This window comes from Poecilia mexicana, unplaced genomic scaffold (assembly GCF_051168715.1).
Source record: "Poecilia mexicana isolate PSO_F unplaced genomic scaffold, ASM5116871v1 scaffold_2, whole genome shotgun sequence".
In the NCBI taxonomy this organism is placed as follows: Eukaryota; Metazoa; Chordata; class Actinopteri; order Cyprinodontiformes; family Poeciliidae; genus Poecilia; species Poecilia mexicana.
Window position 1 is genome coordinate 48,361,737 of NW_028263371.1, and position 16,362 is coordinate 48,378,098.

Genomic DNA, 16,362 nt, shown 5'->3' on the forward strand with positions numbered 1-16,362 from the left:
CTATCTAAAGCTGTGAGAACCACAAACCAGTAGACAGAAATTTGAATGTATGTCGGAGTGTCTTGATTCAGTCTCTCAGACTGAATAAAGAGTTTATTTGAACATGTTAAAGCAAATCTTTTCATTTTCCACCTTCAGCAGCAGCAACTGCCTTCAGGTGTTTGAGATAACAGGGAATGACTCCTTTGTATCAAAATTTTTGCTCTGCTGAATTGTTTTAATTGCGTTTCGAGCATGAATGGACTGCTTAAGCTCATGGTTGAGAATCTCAATCAGATGCAAGGCTGGACTTTGACTAGGTCACTCAAAAACCTAAATTTTGGGTTTTGTTGAGCCGTCCAGAGGCGGACTTGATATTCTTTACATGTAAAGACGCTCCAGGCTATCATGCTACCAACATCCCTGTTGGGATTATTTTCTTCTTTGGAAATCAATAGTTGGTGAGTTTTATGCCAGATGTACAAGGAGGCAAACCTTCTGCTCTTGGCTCAATATTTTCCAAAAAGTTTTGGGGAGTATCAAGATGTTTTGAGATGAATCTGTTATTTTTCACCAGTTGTTGTCGCATTGAAACCCTGCCATGGATTCCCTTTGACCTTCACTAACAATGAGCTAAACAGACACAAGTGAGGCCTGCAGTGCTTTAGATGTCTTTCTGAGCCATTTTCTGAGCTCCAATGTGCCCTGGAGGTGATGCTAGTAGGCTGGCCTCTCCTGATAAGGATCGCCATTATTTCATGGTTTCACCGTTTTGTTGTTCACTGGAGTTCCAGGAAACACATTTCCGATGCGTTCTTGAATTTCGAGTTTGCAGAGGCCAGTTTCATTTATGTACTCATTACCATTACCATTTTATAACCAAGGTTTATTGATGAACATGCTTAGCGAAGGCTGGCCCGTGTTCTTATCCAGCTGAACTTCCATAGCTAAAACTATTGAAAATGTAATGCTTATTCTGATTGCTGTTGTATGGACAGTGAAGGCGCCTACAGCTCCTTAAAAAACTAAGAGCCCACTGCACTGAACCTCATTGGAAACCTCCTGGGTATTCCACCAAATATTGATTTCTGAACTCTTTCTGAGTTAAAACATTAGTATTATTGTTTTCTTTGCATTATTTGAGGTCTGAAAGCACTGCATCTTTTTCGTCATTTTGACCATTTCTCATTTTCTGCAAATAAATACTAAATTTTTGCTTGCAATATCAGAGACATGTTGTCAGTAGGTCATAAGAACAATGTTCAGTTTACTCAAACAAAGTAAAATCAGAGAAACTGATCATTTTAAGTGGTCTCTTAATTTTTTTTCCTCCTGATCACAAAAGCTTCAGCCTTGGACTAGACCGATGGAGGACGGCGGCCCTGTCAGCTCAGTCTGGCTTTGTTTTTGGATGATGTGGAGGATGTGGTTTGTGTGCATCACTATGGAGAACACAAGATGACACCAGGGTGCATCAAGAGAAGAAAGCCAGGAAGTAAAGTCAGTATTTTTTGGGATGTACTGGATAAACAAGTCTGATCCATTGAGGCTTGTTTAAGTCCCAATGGGTCAGAAGTTTTTTGAAATCATATCTTTTCAGTTTGAAGGTGCATTGCATTCATCAAAGACAGTAATTTTTTTGCCTTCCTCCACATCTGCTGGGTAGAAACAAATGTCTATTTCTACCTGGCACGTTCAGACATTTCAGAGGACAGTTTAACAAAAGATTATCTTTAGCTGGTGATGCATGACAGTCCGGTGTTATTTCTCTGTACCATATGATTCTGAGCGGTGCGAAATGTCGGCTTCAATTTGACAGCTCATTTATCACTCCTGTAGGCTTTTGTGAGTCATCACCCTTATCAGCCGCTCGGTATCCAGACAGGAACCCTCCACCTGTCCTCTCGAGTGGAAACATCCCTGGACCTTTGCCTGCAGCCAGTTGTACGTTCACCTCCTGAGCTGTAGTCTAGCACACACTCACACGGCCCTGGAAGCAAGTAAAAAGAGGTGCTGAATTTATCTTTCCACCATCGTCTCAAGCAGACATGTCTGTCTGCTGAACTCACAAACATCTCAGTTTTTGTTTGGGGATTTTTTTTTAAAAGTCAGCCATGAAAGCACGTCTGTTCACCATGTTCATGTTTCTTGATGATACGACCTAAAATTTATTTTATGTAATAGACTAACATAAATCGGAGCATAATTGAGAAACGAGAGGATCAGGAAACACCTGCCAGTTGTCTGAACTCAGTAAATTCAGGGTTTCCGTCTGCAGCAGCCATAGGCAGGGAGGTTGGGGACGTCATGAGGTAAAATATTACAAACATCCCAGCAAAAACACAGGAAGGCCAGGATTTAAACCTTCACGGTGTCAACAGCTACATCAAGATGCAGTCTAGAATAAATGTTTTTTGGCAAATTTATTATAAACAGAACTCTGACAAGTCGGCCTTACATTTGTATTTAAGACTCACTAAGTCCATCCATCCATCCATTTTCCGTCACCCTTGTCCCTCAGTGGGGTCGGGAGGGGTGCTGGTGCCTATCTCCAGCTCACGTTCCGGGCGAGAGGCGGGGTACACCCTGGACAGGTCGCCAGTCTGTCGCAGGGCAACACACTAAGTGTGTTGACTCACTAAGTCAACATTCTTAATTGTTTTCTGGGTTTATGTCTCTACCAGTTTTGCACATTGAGAATTATGTAGATTTTTTGCTCATTATTCTTTGCAAAATTTATTAAGCTCAGATTATATTGAGTCTGTGAAAAGTCTTTCAGTTCACATAAACTTTGTCTTTTCCTACGAGTCATTCATTCTGTTCTGTAAGTGACTTTTTCAGTTTCTAGATGTAAAATAGCATCAAGATAAGTAGATAATAATGTCTGATGGAGCTCAAAAATATATATATTTTTTATCCATCAAAGAAATTACAGATTCTTCAAAGGTTTATACATTTATTAATCACTTAAATTATACTTAGTGACAAAATCTGAAGAACATGCAGTAACCTACATGAAGGAATACATATGACAAGATGTATAAACTCTGTTGTGTTTTATGTTTCATGTATCAAGGTTGAGTATCCAGATAATTCATAGTTTGTATTAAAATAAAGTGAACAGATATTTTTATGAGCTAATTTTGCCCAGTTAGACATTTATCAGGCTATGATGTCAAGTTATGATTCAACTAAAGTTGGTCATAATGTGTCCATTTTAATAAATTAGAAAGTCTTTGAAAATTACATTTACTTCACTAATTCAACAAGTGAAACGTCGATACACTTATGAAACAGAGTGACACATTTAAAGTGCTGCAATGATTACGATTTATTGATTACATCGAATAGAAACCAGAAATAAAGTTTATCAGAAAATGAGAACATCACATAGGACCAAAACTAAATAGATTTTTAACAAAAATGTGGGGCTATAGAACTACACCCTTGGTTTTTAACCTTGACAATCCAAAAACCCATTTTTACCTCCATTAGAGCTGCGAATGTTAACTTTAAAATCACAGTATAATTTTTAATAAATATCTACCAAAGAAAAATAAAGAACCTTTTTTTTATCTTTAATAAAATAACTTTTTCAAAAAAAGAGGATGGATACATATTTCTATGTGATGTTGAGATTTGAGAAAATTTGTTTTTAAAAGAAAAAAAACCCACATAACTAAAAATTCAATGATGCAATTATTCAATAAAAATATGAATAAATCACTAAAAGTTGAGTTTGTTATTACATATTTTAAAAAGTCATTAGTAGCCAGTGTTGAAGGTTTAAAGAACATTTGCAGCTTTATGGGCACATGACCTCTGACCTTCATTATCATGTAACAGTTGGTAACTCACATTTGAAACAAATTACAGAAATAAACACCCATTTTGATAATTTTCTACTTCGAGATCCACCTGCATTATTCCTGTTTGGATGCAGACATTCCCATCAGTGTTATGAATAAGAAAAGAAGGTTGTAAAACAATCAGTCGTAAAAATATATAAAAATCTATTTATTTTGGCAATTTCGAAAGTGAATAAAATTTGAATAATGAATTATTGATTGAAGAAAAAGTTTGCAAAAACAACCAAAGAAATGCTGTAAAATATGTTTTAAGAATCTCATTCTGCAACAAGGAAAAACTGACCATTGTCCTGCTTTTTCCCCATCACAGATAATTGCTCTATATTTTCATCAGACTTCATGTGTAAATAGTAATTCAACAATTGTGGGAAAGTCTAATGGTTTTTAGTTTTGCCTCTAACGTTTAAGTTTCATCTGCGCTGATGAGTTTCCTACAAACCGCAGTAAAGACCAACAGAGAGCCAACTCCATTAAGACAGCCAGAAAAACAAACCTCAAGTCAACACAGGAAAATACTGTACATTAACAGACATGATTAAATCATTACGCAGCTGCTGCAGCACCAAAATCTTCATTTCTAATAGAGACTCTCGTTGCACTAATTTGAACAAAACTGCTGAAGTGATCACGAGAGCTCAAGGGCTTAATAAGTAAATGTTAAAGAAGCTGAAGGAATAATTTGGAGCAGCTTCTCCAGTGATTGCTGCTGTTTAAGTATGCAGAGGTGGAGCAAGTCCACATTTAGAAAGGCGATGCTACTTGATTGCAGTGCAAGTCTTAAATCCTGCTGATTTATTTTGATGGTCGTCAATTTCACGAGTCTAACAAGGAAGCTACTAAAAGCTTTCAATTAATGTTTTGGAAAAAAGTGATCGCATTAAATTACCAGAGGTTCTGTTTAATTATTTTAAAGAATTACTCCTCACATTTAGGTTGACAAGTGAAAATTGCCAAGAGAAGAAAGAGCATAAAAGAATAAATATTTTAATGGCCGGCATGACATTATTCAAGGTAAATCGAGATGCATGTGGCTGTCTGGTGTTGCATAAATTCTTAAGAACAAATATATAAACGTATTTTTCAAAAACAGTTTAATGAAGGCTTTTCATATCCATCTTAAACATCTTATGTACAGTAACTCTCCATCAGAGCCAGGCTTGGCCAGCAGCAGCCTTCGGTGTCGACGGGAACAGAAGTGAAGCAGATACTAAAGGATGATTTGGTTTTTGAAGCCGCGGTTCAGATCTTTGTGTGGAAGCACAATCGAGTTCAGTATGATCACCTCAGAAGGAATGGTCACGTTGCAACCTGAGGAGAAGGAAAAGAGCTTTAAATCCTGTGCAGAAAACAAAAACATTACACATCAGACTGACTCATCATTACCCCAGTGATGAGTCAGTGTGATAAAAGAAAATTCAATTGGATGCAGATCCTTAAAAACTTCTTTGCTCTATTAAAAAATGACTCGCACATCTTGTCACATGACCACAAATTCAATTTAACTTATTGGGAGTTTGTGATTTTTGTGTCTCTGGACTTGACTGGTCATCAGTCCTAAAAGCCAGTTAAAAACATATTTTTAATCTGCTTTTTATTAATTTCTTTTGGGATTTCATGCACTATTGCCTATAATGAAGCCTTTTGTAATTTCTAGATCTTGAAAAATGCTTTGTAAATAAAGTTTTACTCACTTTCTCAGGTTGCGTTCGCACTGCAGCCTAAGTGACTCAATTCCGATTTTTTTGACCTAATGCGACCAGTATCCGATCTTTTCAAGACTCGGATTCTTTTTTAATGCGAGCCAGGCCACTTGGTTATCCGATACTATCCGATTCAAATGTGACCTAACGTCCAGGTCGCGTTCATCCGACCTCAACGTCACTGATACTCGACCAACGTCACTATTCTGCGTCCTGATACGCCCAAACGGGAAGAAAAACAACAACCATGATGGACTATAATGAGGGTTAAGTTGTTAAAGTGCGGCTCCAGTCGGACAACAACTTGAAGATCGTAAGCTAAGCTCCACCGTTAGCCTCCATGTTTACTTCCGCAAACACTGAAAACTTCTTCTTTGTACGGTGGTTGGCAGAACACTGAGAACGCTGACGCTATTGCGCCCTCTACTGCGCATGCGGGACACTTTCAGGTCGTTTGCAGTTCACAGTGGAGATCACATGCATGTTGCCTATATTTGGAAAAAAAATCCGACTTGACAAAAAAATGGGAATTGGGTCACTTCGAGCTGCAGGGTGAACGCAGCCTTACAGACCAACAGAACGTTGTGAAGGAGAAGCTAAATGATGAGCGGTTTTCAAAAATAAACATTTGACGACAGCGCAATTTACTCTGATGAACTGAAATAAAATCCGAGGCAACCAGCCTTTAGAGGTTACCTAGTTAGGAAGCAGAGTCCTCCACTTCATTCGCGTCTGGCACAGGTAGTAAATGTCACATAACGTCACAAACAAAGAGATTCAGTTAGGCTTACCAAGAATAGTTATAGAAGGTGTGAGTTTTCCATCTCTGAAGAGCGTCTCGCTGTCAATCTTTGCAAATGGATCATTTGGGTTTGGGTCACTGGGAGTTCCTTCTACTCTTGCCCACTTGCCTATGGTACTATCCCATCCCACAATGCTGTTCAAAACACAGCACTGATCCTGAAAAAGAGCAAATGAGATCATAAAAAAAGACGCAATAAAGTAATCATTTGTAATCAAGAATTAATTAACAGCTGATTGTACTCTGACTAAAACATTGATGGACTTCAGATATCCAGTAAAATAACATTGAGACATCCAGCAGGGAGCGTTCATTTAGAGGAATACATCAACTAAGAATCTGGCCTTGTATGCTTTATGCAATGAAAACCAATAAATCTCCAGTGGAATAAATCCAGTTTAAATGTCCCCTGGTCTTCACAGGAGACATGGGATTAAATTACAGCAGCCTGAAAATCGTTAACCATGACATCTTTGTGCCAGGCGGTGGCAACAATATTTTTGGAGACAGATGAGGGTGATGATATACTTTAGGGATGTCAGATGCGAAGGATGGATAATGTTGGCATTAAAATGTAAAGACAGTCTCATCTTTAGCTCTAAGGTCACCCTAATATTAAGCAACATTTAACATTTATACTCAGTAAGAAAACATTACATTGAGAAAAGAACAACTTTTCACTTGAGTTCAGTGCACAGAATGGCTTACCTGTAGGCTTGCACCATGAAGAATGATTGATTCTCGAACTCTGACCCCAGCGCCAATGGTAACACCAGTTCCAATTGAGACGTTGGGACCTAACTGCAAAAATAAATACAAAAGCAAATAAAAAAGAAGAACCCAAACTCATCACAACAAAATACATGGCAGGGTAACATTTCAACAGTTCATTGCATAACTATGGAAAAAGCTTACACATTATCTGAGAGGCAGACAGAATCATGAGGAAAACGTAGGCAACTGACAAAAAGGAAAATAATCTAGACTTTTATAGATATACTCGCAATTAAATTCAAATGCAACAACTGTTGCTAATATATTTCATGTGTGATGAACTTGCATTTTACATACTGATGTAATATTTAGTCAGCTGGACAGCAGCAGATGCTCCCCACAGATACAAGATAATGTAGGATAACAAATAAATAAATGATTTTACATAATTACAGTTTTTAGACTAAACATACAAAAAGACAAGAGTTTGTTTACAGACACATAATATAAAGTTTCAGCTGCCAGTGAGGCACGTTGGAGTTTCTTTTTGTTTAGTTGCACTGACTGTTACCAGTAAAGGACAATGAGGAAGCCCTCAACAACAATCAAAGTTACTCATGTGACCTTTTGGGAAAACAAACTGGTCACCTCTGACCTCTGACCTCGATCAAGAGAACCACGATCGCATTGCGTTAAAAACAAGAGGCTAACAAGTGAGATTTTGAAAGAAACTTAGCCGATGAAACCAACTTGTAGCAATAAGCAACAATCACCTACCAGTAGGTTTTAGACCAATAAGTGTTAGAAATGCATGCAATAGTAAAGTAGAGGGATCCCAGTATGACTAAGTCTGCCTCTGCTGTGTTTCATGTCTTACTGGCCACTGCTACATTTAAACAGAGGTATAGTGTTTCTATTTGGAGTCCTTACCACAGCAGTGGGATCAATATTGGCTGTGGGATGAATATAGACGTTGCCTGGGCAGAAGGAAAGTGAGTGTGAGTTGACGTGTACAGGTCAATATTTTTTGGGGTGGCTGTACAGCAAGTTTATAAGTGGTACCAGTTATTTTGGGTCCTCCCTCTTTATTAGGAGCCAGCCTTTCAGGGTGAGTTGTGCGATATTGATTGAGGTACAATCGACTGGCATAAATCGCAGACCTGTGAAACGGAACAAAAATAGTTTGACAGCAAACAAAAACAGAAACAAATCAGATTCTCGTCTGAATGAGTCACGACTGAGTGGGTTGCCAGATTTGTCGTGACAACGTTAAAGATCACGACGTCTGTGATGCGGCAGGTAAAAATGTGTCACTCACCCTGCAGATTTAATCTGGCTCCAGAAGCTGAGGGTTTTGTAGACGTAGAGTTTGCCCTGTCCGGCCAGGGCAGTAAATATGTCCTGCTCCAGCCTGATGGCTTCTGCTCTCTGCCAGCCGTTGGTTGGCTCCTCTCTGCACCAAACAGATAATCAGAATGAGGCTGAGAACTTCAAAAGTTTAGGCATCAACCAATAAAAGACTTTATGAAGATTTAGGACAACGTGGGCATTTGGGCTAAAGGGAGTATTTTTGCCCTTCCCACTATAGTTTTTTTATTTATTATTATTTCTTCTGCACAAGCTACTTAAAATAAATTGATTGTACGTAAATGTCAACTAAAGTTTTCAAGGCTTGTCCACACAAAAACAGAATGTTGCCAAAACAATCTCTGCATTTGAATTTTCTAAAAACCTTGTAAAACATGGCATTATGTCATTAAAGGTCTTCATGAAAATTAAAGGAATTGATCTAAAACTGTGATAGTAACTGCGACAAGCATGTATGTTGTGATATAAAGCAATCACTAGAAAGCAAAGGAGACGTGAAGCATGCAATGGAAAGCTTTGGGTTGTGTGCTGGAACACATTACAGTGGCATCAGTTTCCAAGAACCATTGTGTTTGCATCAATTTAAGAAGAAGATGTCACTCTAAACTCAACTCAGAAAAAATAACCAAATAATTAGTCCAACTTAACTGTTCAACATACATAAATATTATCAGTATGCACAAAGGTTTAGGTTGAAATTACCCGATTTTGCTTTTTATTTTTAGAAATATTGTGTTTTAACCAACCACACTTTACACATTTTTAATACAAGGCCTGCTTTAAAATGTTTTACTCTTTCACCATGCAAAACGACTGCTGGACAAAAGGCGGCCATTTTTAGAGAAATGAAAACATGAAACTCTTCACCTGTTTTAAGTGAAGCAAATGCTAGAGTTGTTGAGAGTCCTGTTTATTTTATTATGTAAAGTGGTAAAATTGCACATTTTGATTTGCACAAATTGCTTTGAAACTATTGTTATATAAATTGTGTTATAGATGTTATTTTTATGATGTGGACCCCACATTGTCATGGCAACAGTGAATAGAGATCCAAATAAACAAACAAATCCAGCTGCAGGTTGCACAGGAACCTCAATTATATTGTTATATTCAAATGCTTAAAACAAAAAAAACATATCTTATCCACTTTTAAGACATAACCTGTATACAAAATAAAAACATTAACAAAATTATCTAGTTTTTCTCCCATTATTTTAAGATTTTGTTGCACAAAATCTTTATCGACGAGAATCAAACAGACAATCAGAGAAAAGGATCATGCTGCAAAGGTTTCAAGGTTAGGAATCAAACCCGCTACTAGCCTCGGTACGTGGAGCACCCGCTCTACATCTACGTCACATGCTGTCCCCAGAAACCCAGATACCTCAGAAAGACGCTTTTCTTTAACAAATAAAACACAGCTATGATTAAACTGTTATCTAGCCTGCAGTTTAAGATGAGACACATAAAAGGCAAGTAGACTCTGATGGCTTCAGTGGTGAAACCAAAGCTAATTACTCAGTGGTAACCCCTCCCAAAAGGAATCTTAAAGAAGAGTTTACGTTCTCCATATTAATCAGGGTATCTGACTTGGTGCATTGTAAGACTGTAAAGATCAAACAGAGTCTTAAATATTGATGAAAAAGAATATTTTAAAAGATCAGACCCATAATCGAAGACTTTCTAAGAGAAGGGTGGATGTGAGAAGAAGCAGAGCAATCCCTGAGAGACTGCAGTAAAGGCCTTCTCATTTCTATCAAGAATCTCTGATGTGCTCCAAAGTTTGCTGATTCAGCACCCGCTCCAGTTAAGGTCCACTGATGTTAGCAGGTGAATTATTCATGGTGCAGGTTGTCTTTTCCTCAGATTTCCTAACTGTCCTTTGTGTACCATTGTGAGAGCAGTGTGGTGTTTAAGCGTATGTAAGCAGCTGCAGGCATTTCATGAAGGAGGGTAAAATGTTCAAAAGTTAAGAGTAAGAAAAAAAAAGGCAAACAGGATCAGTAACAAAGTTTCACCTACTCTGATTCCAACACTGTAAATATTATTCTAGACTAAACAAATGCACTCCAGGTCAATTCGCCCCTTTGCCAGTTCCTGTTTCCATTTTATACCTTTAAACCATTTTGTAAAACATGTTAAGCCATGGGGTATACGTTTGTCTCTCTTCGTTGTTATACATGAATTATAGAGATAAATAATGATAAAAAATACTAAAGTCTAGAATGTATGTAAAAGTATTCACACCTTTTGACCTTTATCATATTGTCTCATTCAAGCCTTTGAAGTAGGGCTGAAACGATTAATCGATTAATCGTCAACTAATTTAGTAATCGACTGTTAACAGGAGAATACAGACTCAAAAAAGGCCATTTGCTGAAAGAACATCTTATTCAGAGCAGTAATTAAGCCAACATTGTACGAATTATATCTATGTTTTGCATTTAGGATAAAACAACTTTGTAAGTTTCACCCAAAACTCCTCAAGTGGAGCAGCTTTATCTTCACCCGGTTCAGTTTCACTAAGGAATGCATTTTATTGCGTTTTCTGCATTGAATGTTTTTCTTTTCTTATTTTAAAAAAGCAACTGAAATATTTATTTGCATACAAAAACAGTGTGGTTGCATGAAAAATCTGTACAATGCACCAACATTTTTTTTATCTGATTAATAGATTAATTGATAGAATACTTGATTACTAAAATCATCTGTCCCACTTTGAAGTTCACATGACATTTTTGGTCATTCCTCTTGACTAAACACCTAAACAAGAAGGAAAATATCACATTTTCCAAGGTACTGCCAGTGATTCTGAAGCTAGGGAGACAGTTTAGGAGGTTTAGATAAAAATAGGTGTTCACACTTAGGCTGTTGGGGATCACACACCTTACAACTGCGCCAGCTGAAGGATCACAGACTACCAGATTTTTCTGACCAACTAAAGCCAGCTGAATATATCAAAATGTTGCGACGGCAACCGTTTGAAGAAAGAAACAAACATACCAGCAGGTGGTGGAGACAGAATATCCACACAAATCCAGGATAATTTGTTATTTAGAAAAAAAAATCTATTTGACTCATGGATTCTTTTCAACAAAAAATATATTAGATATCCACTTCTCTGATTTGAAGTAAATTACTCAAAAAAAAAAAAAAGGGTCACCTTATAAACAAAAGTCTCAACAGCAAACACAAAGCATTCTTTAGAAAACGGTGCTTTAGGAAAGCTTTCACACAGAAACCATTGTTATCGCAGCTTTTTGTGGATTAAAGCTCGCCACATACTCTAGTTGTTCTAAAGTCACAGCACACAGCCTAAACATACCAACTTACCCATCGTACGGATAGCTGACGATTGTATAAGGAAACAGAAAACATGACGTGGAAGGGAAGAAATGGAAAAAAGTAAACAAATGAAGAGGATCAAAGAAATGAGAAGGTGGTGCAGCCTCAGACCCTCATGAAAGAGAAAAGTGCTGCAACTTACAGCAACATGTCCTGCTGGTTCTTCTGAAAGACGGCGCCGATGTGCTGGAAGATCTCTGGGTTAAACAGGTAAATGCCACAGTTGATAATATCGCTCACAAACGTGCTGGGCTTTTCCACATAATGCAGAACCTGAACAAAAAACAAAAAAATTAAAGTCTCATTTTCAGAGTCTCTCAAAGCTTAAACACTGATCAATGGCTAGGTGGACCAGAAATGGGGCAGCGAATACCTCATTTGTTTCCTCGTTCTCCACGATGCAACCATAATTCATGGACTGCTTCCTGTTTGCCTGAGAGTCGAGAAGTTTTCACATTAAGAGTCTAACAGAAAAGTTTTAATAATAGTGAGCAAAACAACAGCGGCCGCTAATCGTAAAATCTCACCGTTGTCCCTAGAATAACAAAACTGTTTGGCTCGCCGTGCTCGTTCTGGAAGTTGAGCATCTCTGTGAGAGGAAACGCTGAGCAAACATCAGCATTCAGAACAAAGAAAGCCTCTGGACTGCCAGAGAGGATCTGATCTCTGAAGTGATAAATGCCCCCTCCAGTGCCCAGGGCTGCAAACTCCTGTAAATACCTGCAGTGCAGAGCGGAGAACAAAGAGATAGCTGTAATTGTTTGGCAATGTTGTTGCATTATAGCTGTAAAGTTCCTCCTTTCCCATAGATTTAAATAACAAAAGATAAGTATGTTTTAAAGAAAAAATGTTACCACTGTTTGTTTTTTTCTGCATTTCTCAAATGACAAAAACAAAAAAGATCTTGTTCACCTGATGGACATTTTGAACTCCTGCTGTGCATTAAACAGAAATCGGTTCAGTTCTTCATTTGGCTGATAAAAGCCGATGAGCAAAATCTCCTTCAGGTTTGGTACCTAAAAAAAATTATTTGAAAGGAAACAAAGACTGTCAGAAGAAACATCCAGATAATTATGGATAAAGCTGGTTTCCCTACCAACATGCTCAATTGGTAAAGAAAGGTTTAAATTCAAAGGTATAATAATTTGTCTGTGACTTGATTTAAATAACTCTAGAATAAAATAAAAGATGGATCATTTTAAGGCTCAACAAACCTCGCTGACAAAGTGGAGTTGGGTCAGAAAAGGAAAGATGTAGTCAGTTTTTGCATCACTTTGTAAAGTTACGTAACAATGTACAAGTTTTAACCAATAGTAAGCTTTCTGAGGATACAGGACCCACAAGAACAACTTAAAACCTAAATAATTAAATGACTAAAACCAATTAAAGTCAGAGAGTACAACTGCACAGATAATTTAACAGATGAATAATTGCACCATTAACCCATCACCATTATCTACAATGTTTAGGAATAATTATTTCACTATTATTAGTAGTTGGTGCATTACTGGTCAGTGCCAAAAGAATATAATTTCATGTTGAATTGCAGTGCACATATATGCAATTTATCAGGCTCTCAAAACTGAGAGAATTCACATATTCTAGTTTATTGAGATGAAACTGTACATCTATACACAACCAGGGACGGATGAGAAAGGCACTCACTTTGACACACGCCTCAATGTGGTGCTGAAGCATGGGCACACCAGCCACTGGGAACAATGGTTTGGGAACCTCGAAAGACAATGGTCTGAATCTTGTCCCTGAAAAGCAAAAAAAAAAATAAAAAATAGAAAAAGCATCAGATTATGTTTAACAACACATTTTAACATATCGTTATCTGGTACAACACTGGACCCATTTGAGTCTTACCTAAAGAACAGAGACTTATTTGTGACAACAGGTAACTTTTCATCAGAGCCAACATAAATCCCATCAGGGGTACACCACGGTTCCATCTTGGCGTCTCTCTTATTTAATATTTACATCTTCCCACTTTCTCAAATTACAGTAAGTAATAAGAACAGGTACCATAAATACAGAGATGATACCAAGCTCTACTTTACGATGTCACCATTTGAACCCTTACCACAGAAAGAAAGGAAAAAAAGTCAGTGTGTAAAAAAGTGACAGTTTCAGCTGAAACTGAAGTCGTTACTTTTGGACCTAAAGAGGAACAATATAGAGTCAGCATAAATATAGATATGGAATCTGTGAGTACACAGATTCGGTTGTTATACCCAGAAATGAGCGATCAGGTGTGAAATCTGGTTGTACTGATGGAGTCAGAGCTGAACCTTTAGAGACACAAAGACAGTTACAAAGTTGGTCTTCCATCACCTGAAGACCATCTCCAGGATTAAAGGTCCCAACATGATTCATGTGTTTATCTTTATTCACATTGATGACTGCAATAGTGTCTTCACCAGTCTGCCTAAAATGTCAACCAGGCATCTGCAGCTGATCGATGCGTCTCTTCCTCACTACGATTAGAAAGTTCACATTATGAGCTGTGCATTTCTTTTTATAACTACCTACACAGTATTTATGCTGAAATGTTTCCCTTTTATTCTTTATTCAGCTTTTATATATTTCTGTTTCTGAGTGAATCTACATACATTGCCTGACATATTTCTGCTGTTGCACAGAAATTTCCCCATTGTGGGAGATTATAGGATATATTTATTATATTATAGAGGCAAAATAAATCTTGTACAAGTGTAACTTCAAAAGAGTTTCTCCTTCAGCTTTAAATAGGTTGAGAGCATAAACGTGTGGACATAAAACAATTACTAGAAGACGCCTTGATTTGTGTCTTCGGATTAAGCCACGTCAGTCACATAAACAAGCTCAGCCAGTTTGTTAGCATTAGCAGCTTAGCTTCCCTTCAATTACACCAAGACCACCGACTATGGAGACCGGACAGGAAGCAGGTGGATTCTCACCTTTTTGGGGACCTCCGATTAAAATGACCGCCTTCAGCATGTTGACTGAGGAGCTGTATTGTGCCAGAACACCTCCTGATGTCAACCTGTAACAGCTGGCTGCTCACTTCCGCATCCACGTACTACTTGTGACGTTACGAGATTACCGTGGAAACCCGGAGCGGAGTATGTGACAGGACGGGATTTAAGAGGAGTTGTTCAGTTTGTAAACTAGAAATCTTAAAAATATCTTAAGGTTTAGTAAAACAAAAAATAATTTGAACGGTTGTTACTTTAAATGTTTGTATATAAAGCCGACCATTGGCAAATCTCAAAGGTCAAGAAAGATGGAATCATTTATTTCTTAGTATTTTGTTGCAAAACATGCAGAAATGAATACAAATAATAATTTCGCAACATTATTTTTGCAAAGCAACCACACATACAGCCTAAATATTAATGAACCTTGACTGTAGAAATTGTTTGTGCCTTTCTTTATTTGTGGCTTGCCCAACTATCCTATTAACAGCTTCTCTCATCTGAATTGCGGATGTCGACAATTTCTCTATTAATGCTCTTCTTACCTGTTGGTTAGGTGAATGACATAGTCTTCATAGGTTGGGAAATGTTATTATATTCTCTTTCCATTTAGAGAAATGCTTTAAGGTTGGGATGTTGTTTTACAACCTAAACTTGCTGAAAATGTCCCCACATTTTTAATCCTGACGTGTCTGTTGTGTTTCTTGGCATTCAGCATTCACTCTGCAGAACTAATAGATTCTTTAAGTTACCACCTGGAACTCACTTTTTCCTTTGGGTTTTAGTTTGAGTTCAACTTAAGTCCAATCAGCTTCTTTATGCTCTAGTGTTTTATAGTTTTAGTTATTTTCATCATTTAATTTTATTGTATTTATTAAAAATAATTGCAGACATTTTTCTTTGAACAATGTCTGCAATTACTCTGTGTCATCTGCAAACTTCATGTTTTGAAGTTTGCAGATGACACAGTTATAATTATATAATATGTGGTGTATCAGTTCTTACTTCAAACTAAATTTCACCAAAACCAACAATTTCAGAAAGTAAAGTTCATATTTTAGAAAAAGTCCAGTCCACCACCTTTAAATCTCATTAAAGAGAACCAGTGGAGTGACTTATTAGTAAGAGAGAAATAAAGGATCAAGCAAACAGTAAAAGCGTTTAGCAAAATAATTGGAACTAAATTACTTGATTTAACGGAAAGATTTTTAAAGAGTCACACAGAAGGCGACATTTACCAGTCCCCTGATTACACACTTAATGATGAATTTGAGGCCTTGCATCTGGAAAGATATTCAGAAAGCCTAAAGACCAACAAATGGATCAATTTTAATTCATCATTCCATTATTTAGTTATCTGAAATGTGCTTGAGTGTGATTACTTTGATACTTTAGCCTGATCTTTGATAGTTGTAGATATTTCTGTCTGAATTTCATTTTATTTCAATTCAATTCACTGGAAAATACTTTACTAATCCCAAAGCGAAATTAAATGTTGTATTAACTCATATTATTCAGCATAACACATAGTGACTGTATTTTTTATGTTTTCACAAGAGAAATTTTCCTACAACTAAGTAATACTGATTCTGATAGTCCAACATTTTGGTCAGCCTTGTTGC

The 16,362-nt window shown here is 37.2% G+C and overlaps 1 protein-coding gene across 1 annotated transcript; it reads right to left on the reverse strand.

Moving 5' to 3' along the window:
- Positions 1-4,922: 4,922 nt before the first annotated feature.
- Positions 4,923-14,864, reverse strand: gmppaa (GDP-mannose pyrophosphorylase Aa). The gene is made up of 12 exons (XM_014978148.2): positions 14,723-14,864; positions 13,443-13,540; positions 12,690-12,793; positions 12,305-12,497; positions 12,151-12,210; positions 11,920-12,050; positions 8,383-8,517; positions 8,127-8,224; positions 7,995-8,041; positions 7,059-7,151; positions 6,340-6,508; positions 4,923-5,156 (listed from the first exon to the last, which is right to left on the reverse strand). Exons 1-12 carry the CDS (start codon positions 14,760-14,762, stop codon positions 5,056-5,058), a joined length of 1,269 nt encoding a protein of 422 aa, XP_014833634.1. The 5' UTR covers positions 14,763-14,864; the 3' UTR covers positions 4,923-5,055.
- Between the last annotated feature and the right edge of the window lie 1,498 nt (positions 14,865-16,362).

Excerpts from the sequence above, each read along its gene's own strand:
- gmppaa (XM_014978148.2), bottom strand. The coding sequence starts at position 14,762 with ATGCTGAAGGCGGTCATTTTAATCGGAGGTCCCCAAAAAG. Across the intron at positions 12,211-12,304 it reads TTGTTATTCTAGGGACAACG|GCAAACAGGAAGCAGTCCAT; the intron begins GTGAGATTTTAC and ends CTCGACTCTCAG. Across the intron at positions 5,157-6,339 it reads ACCTTCTATAACTATTCTTG|GTTGCAACGTGACCATTCCT; the intron begins GTAAGCCTAACT and ends CCTTCTCCTCAG.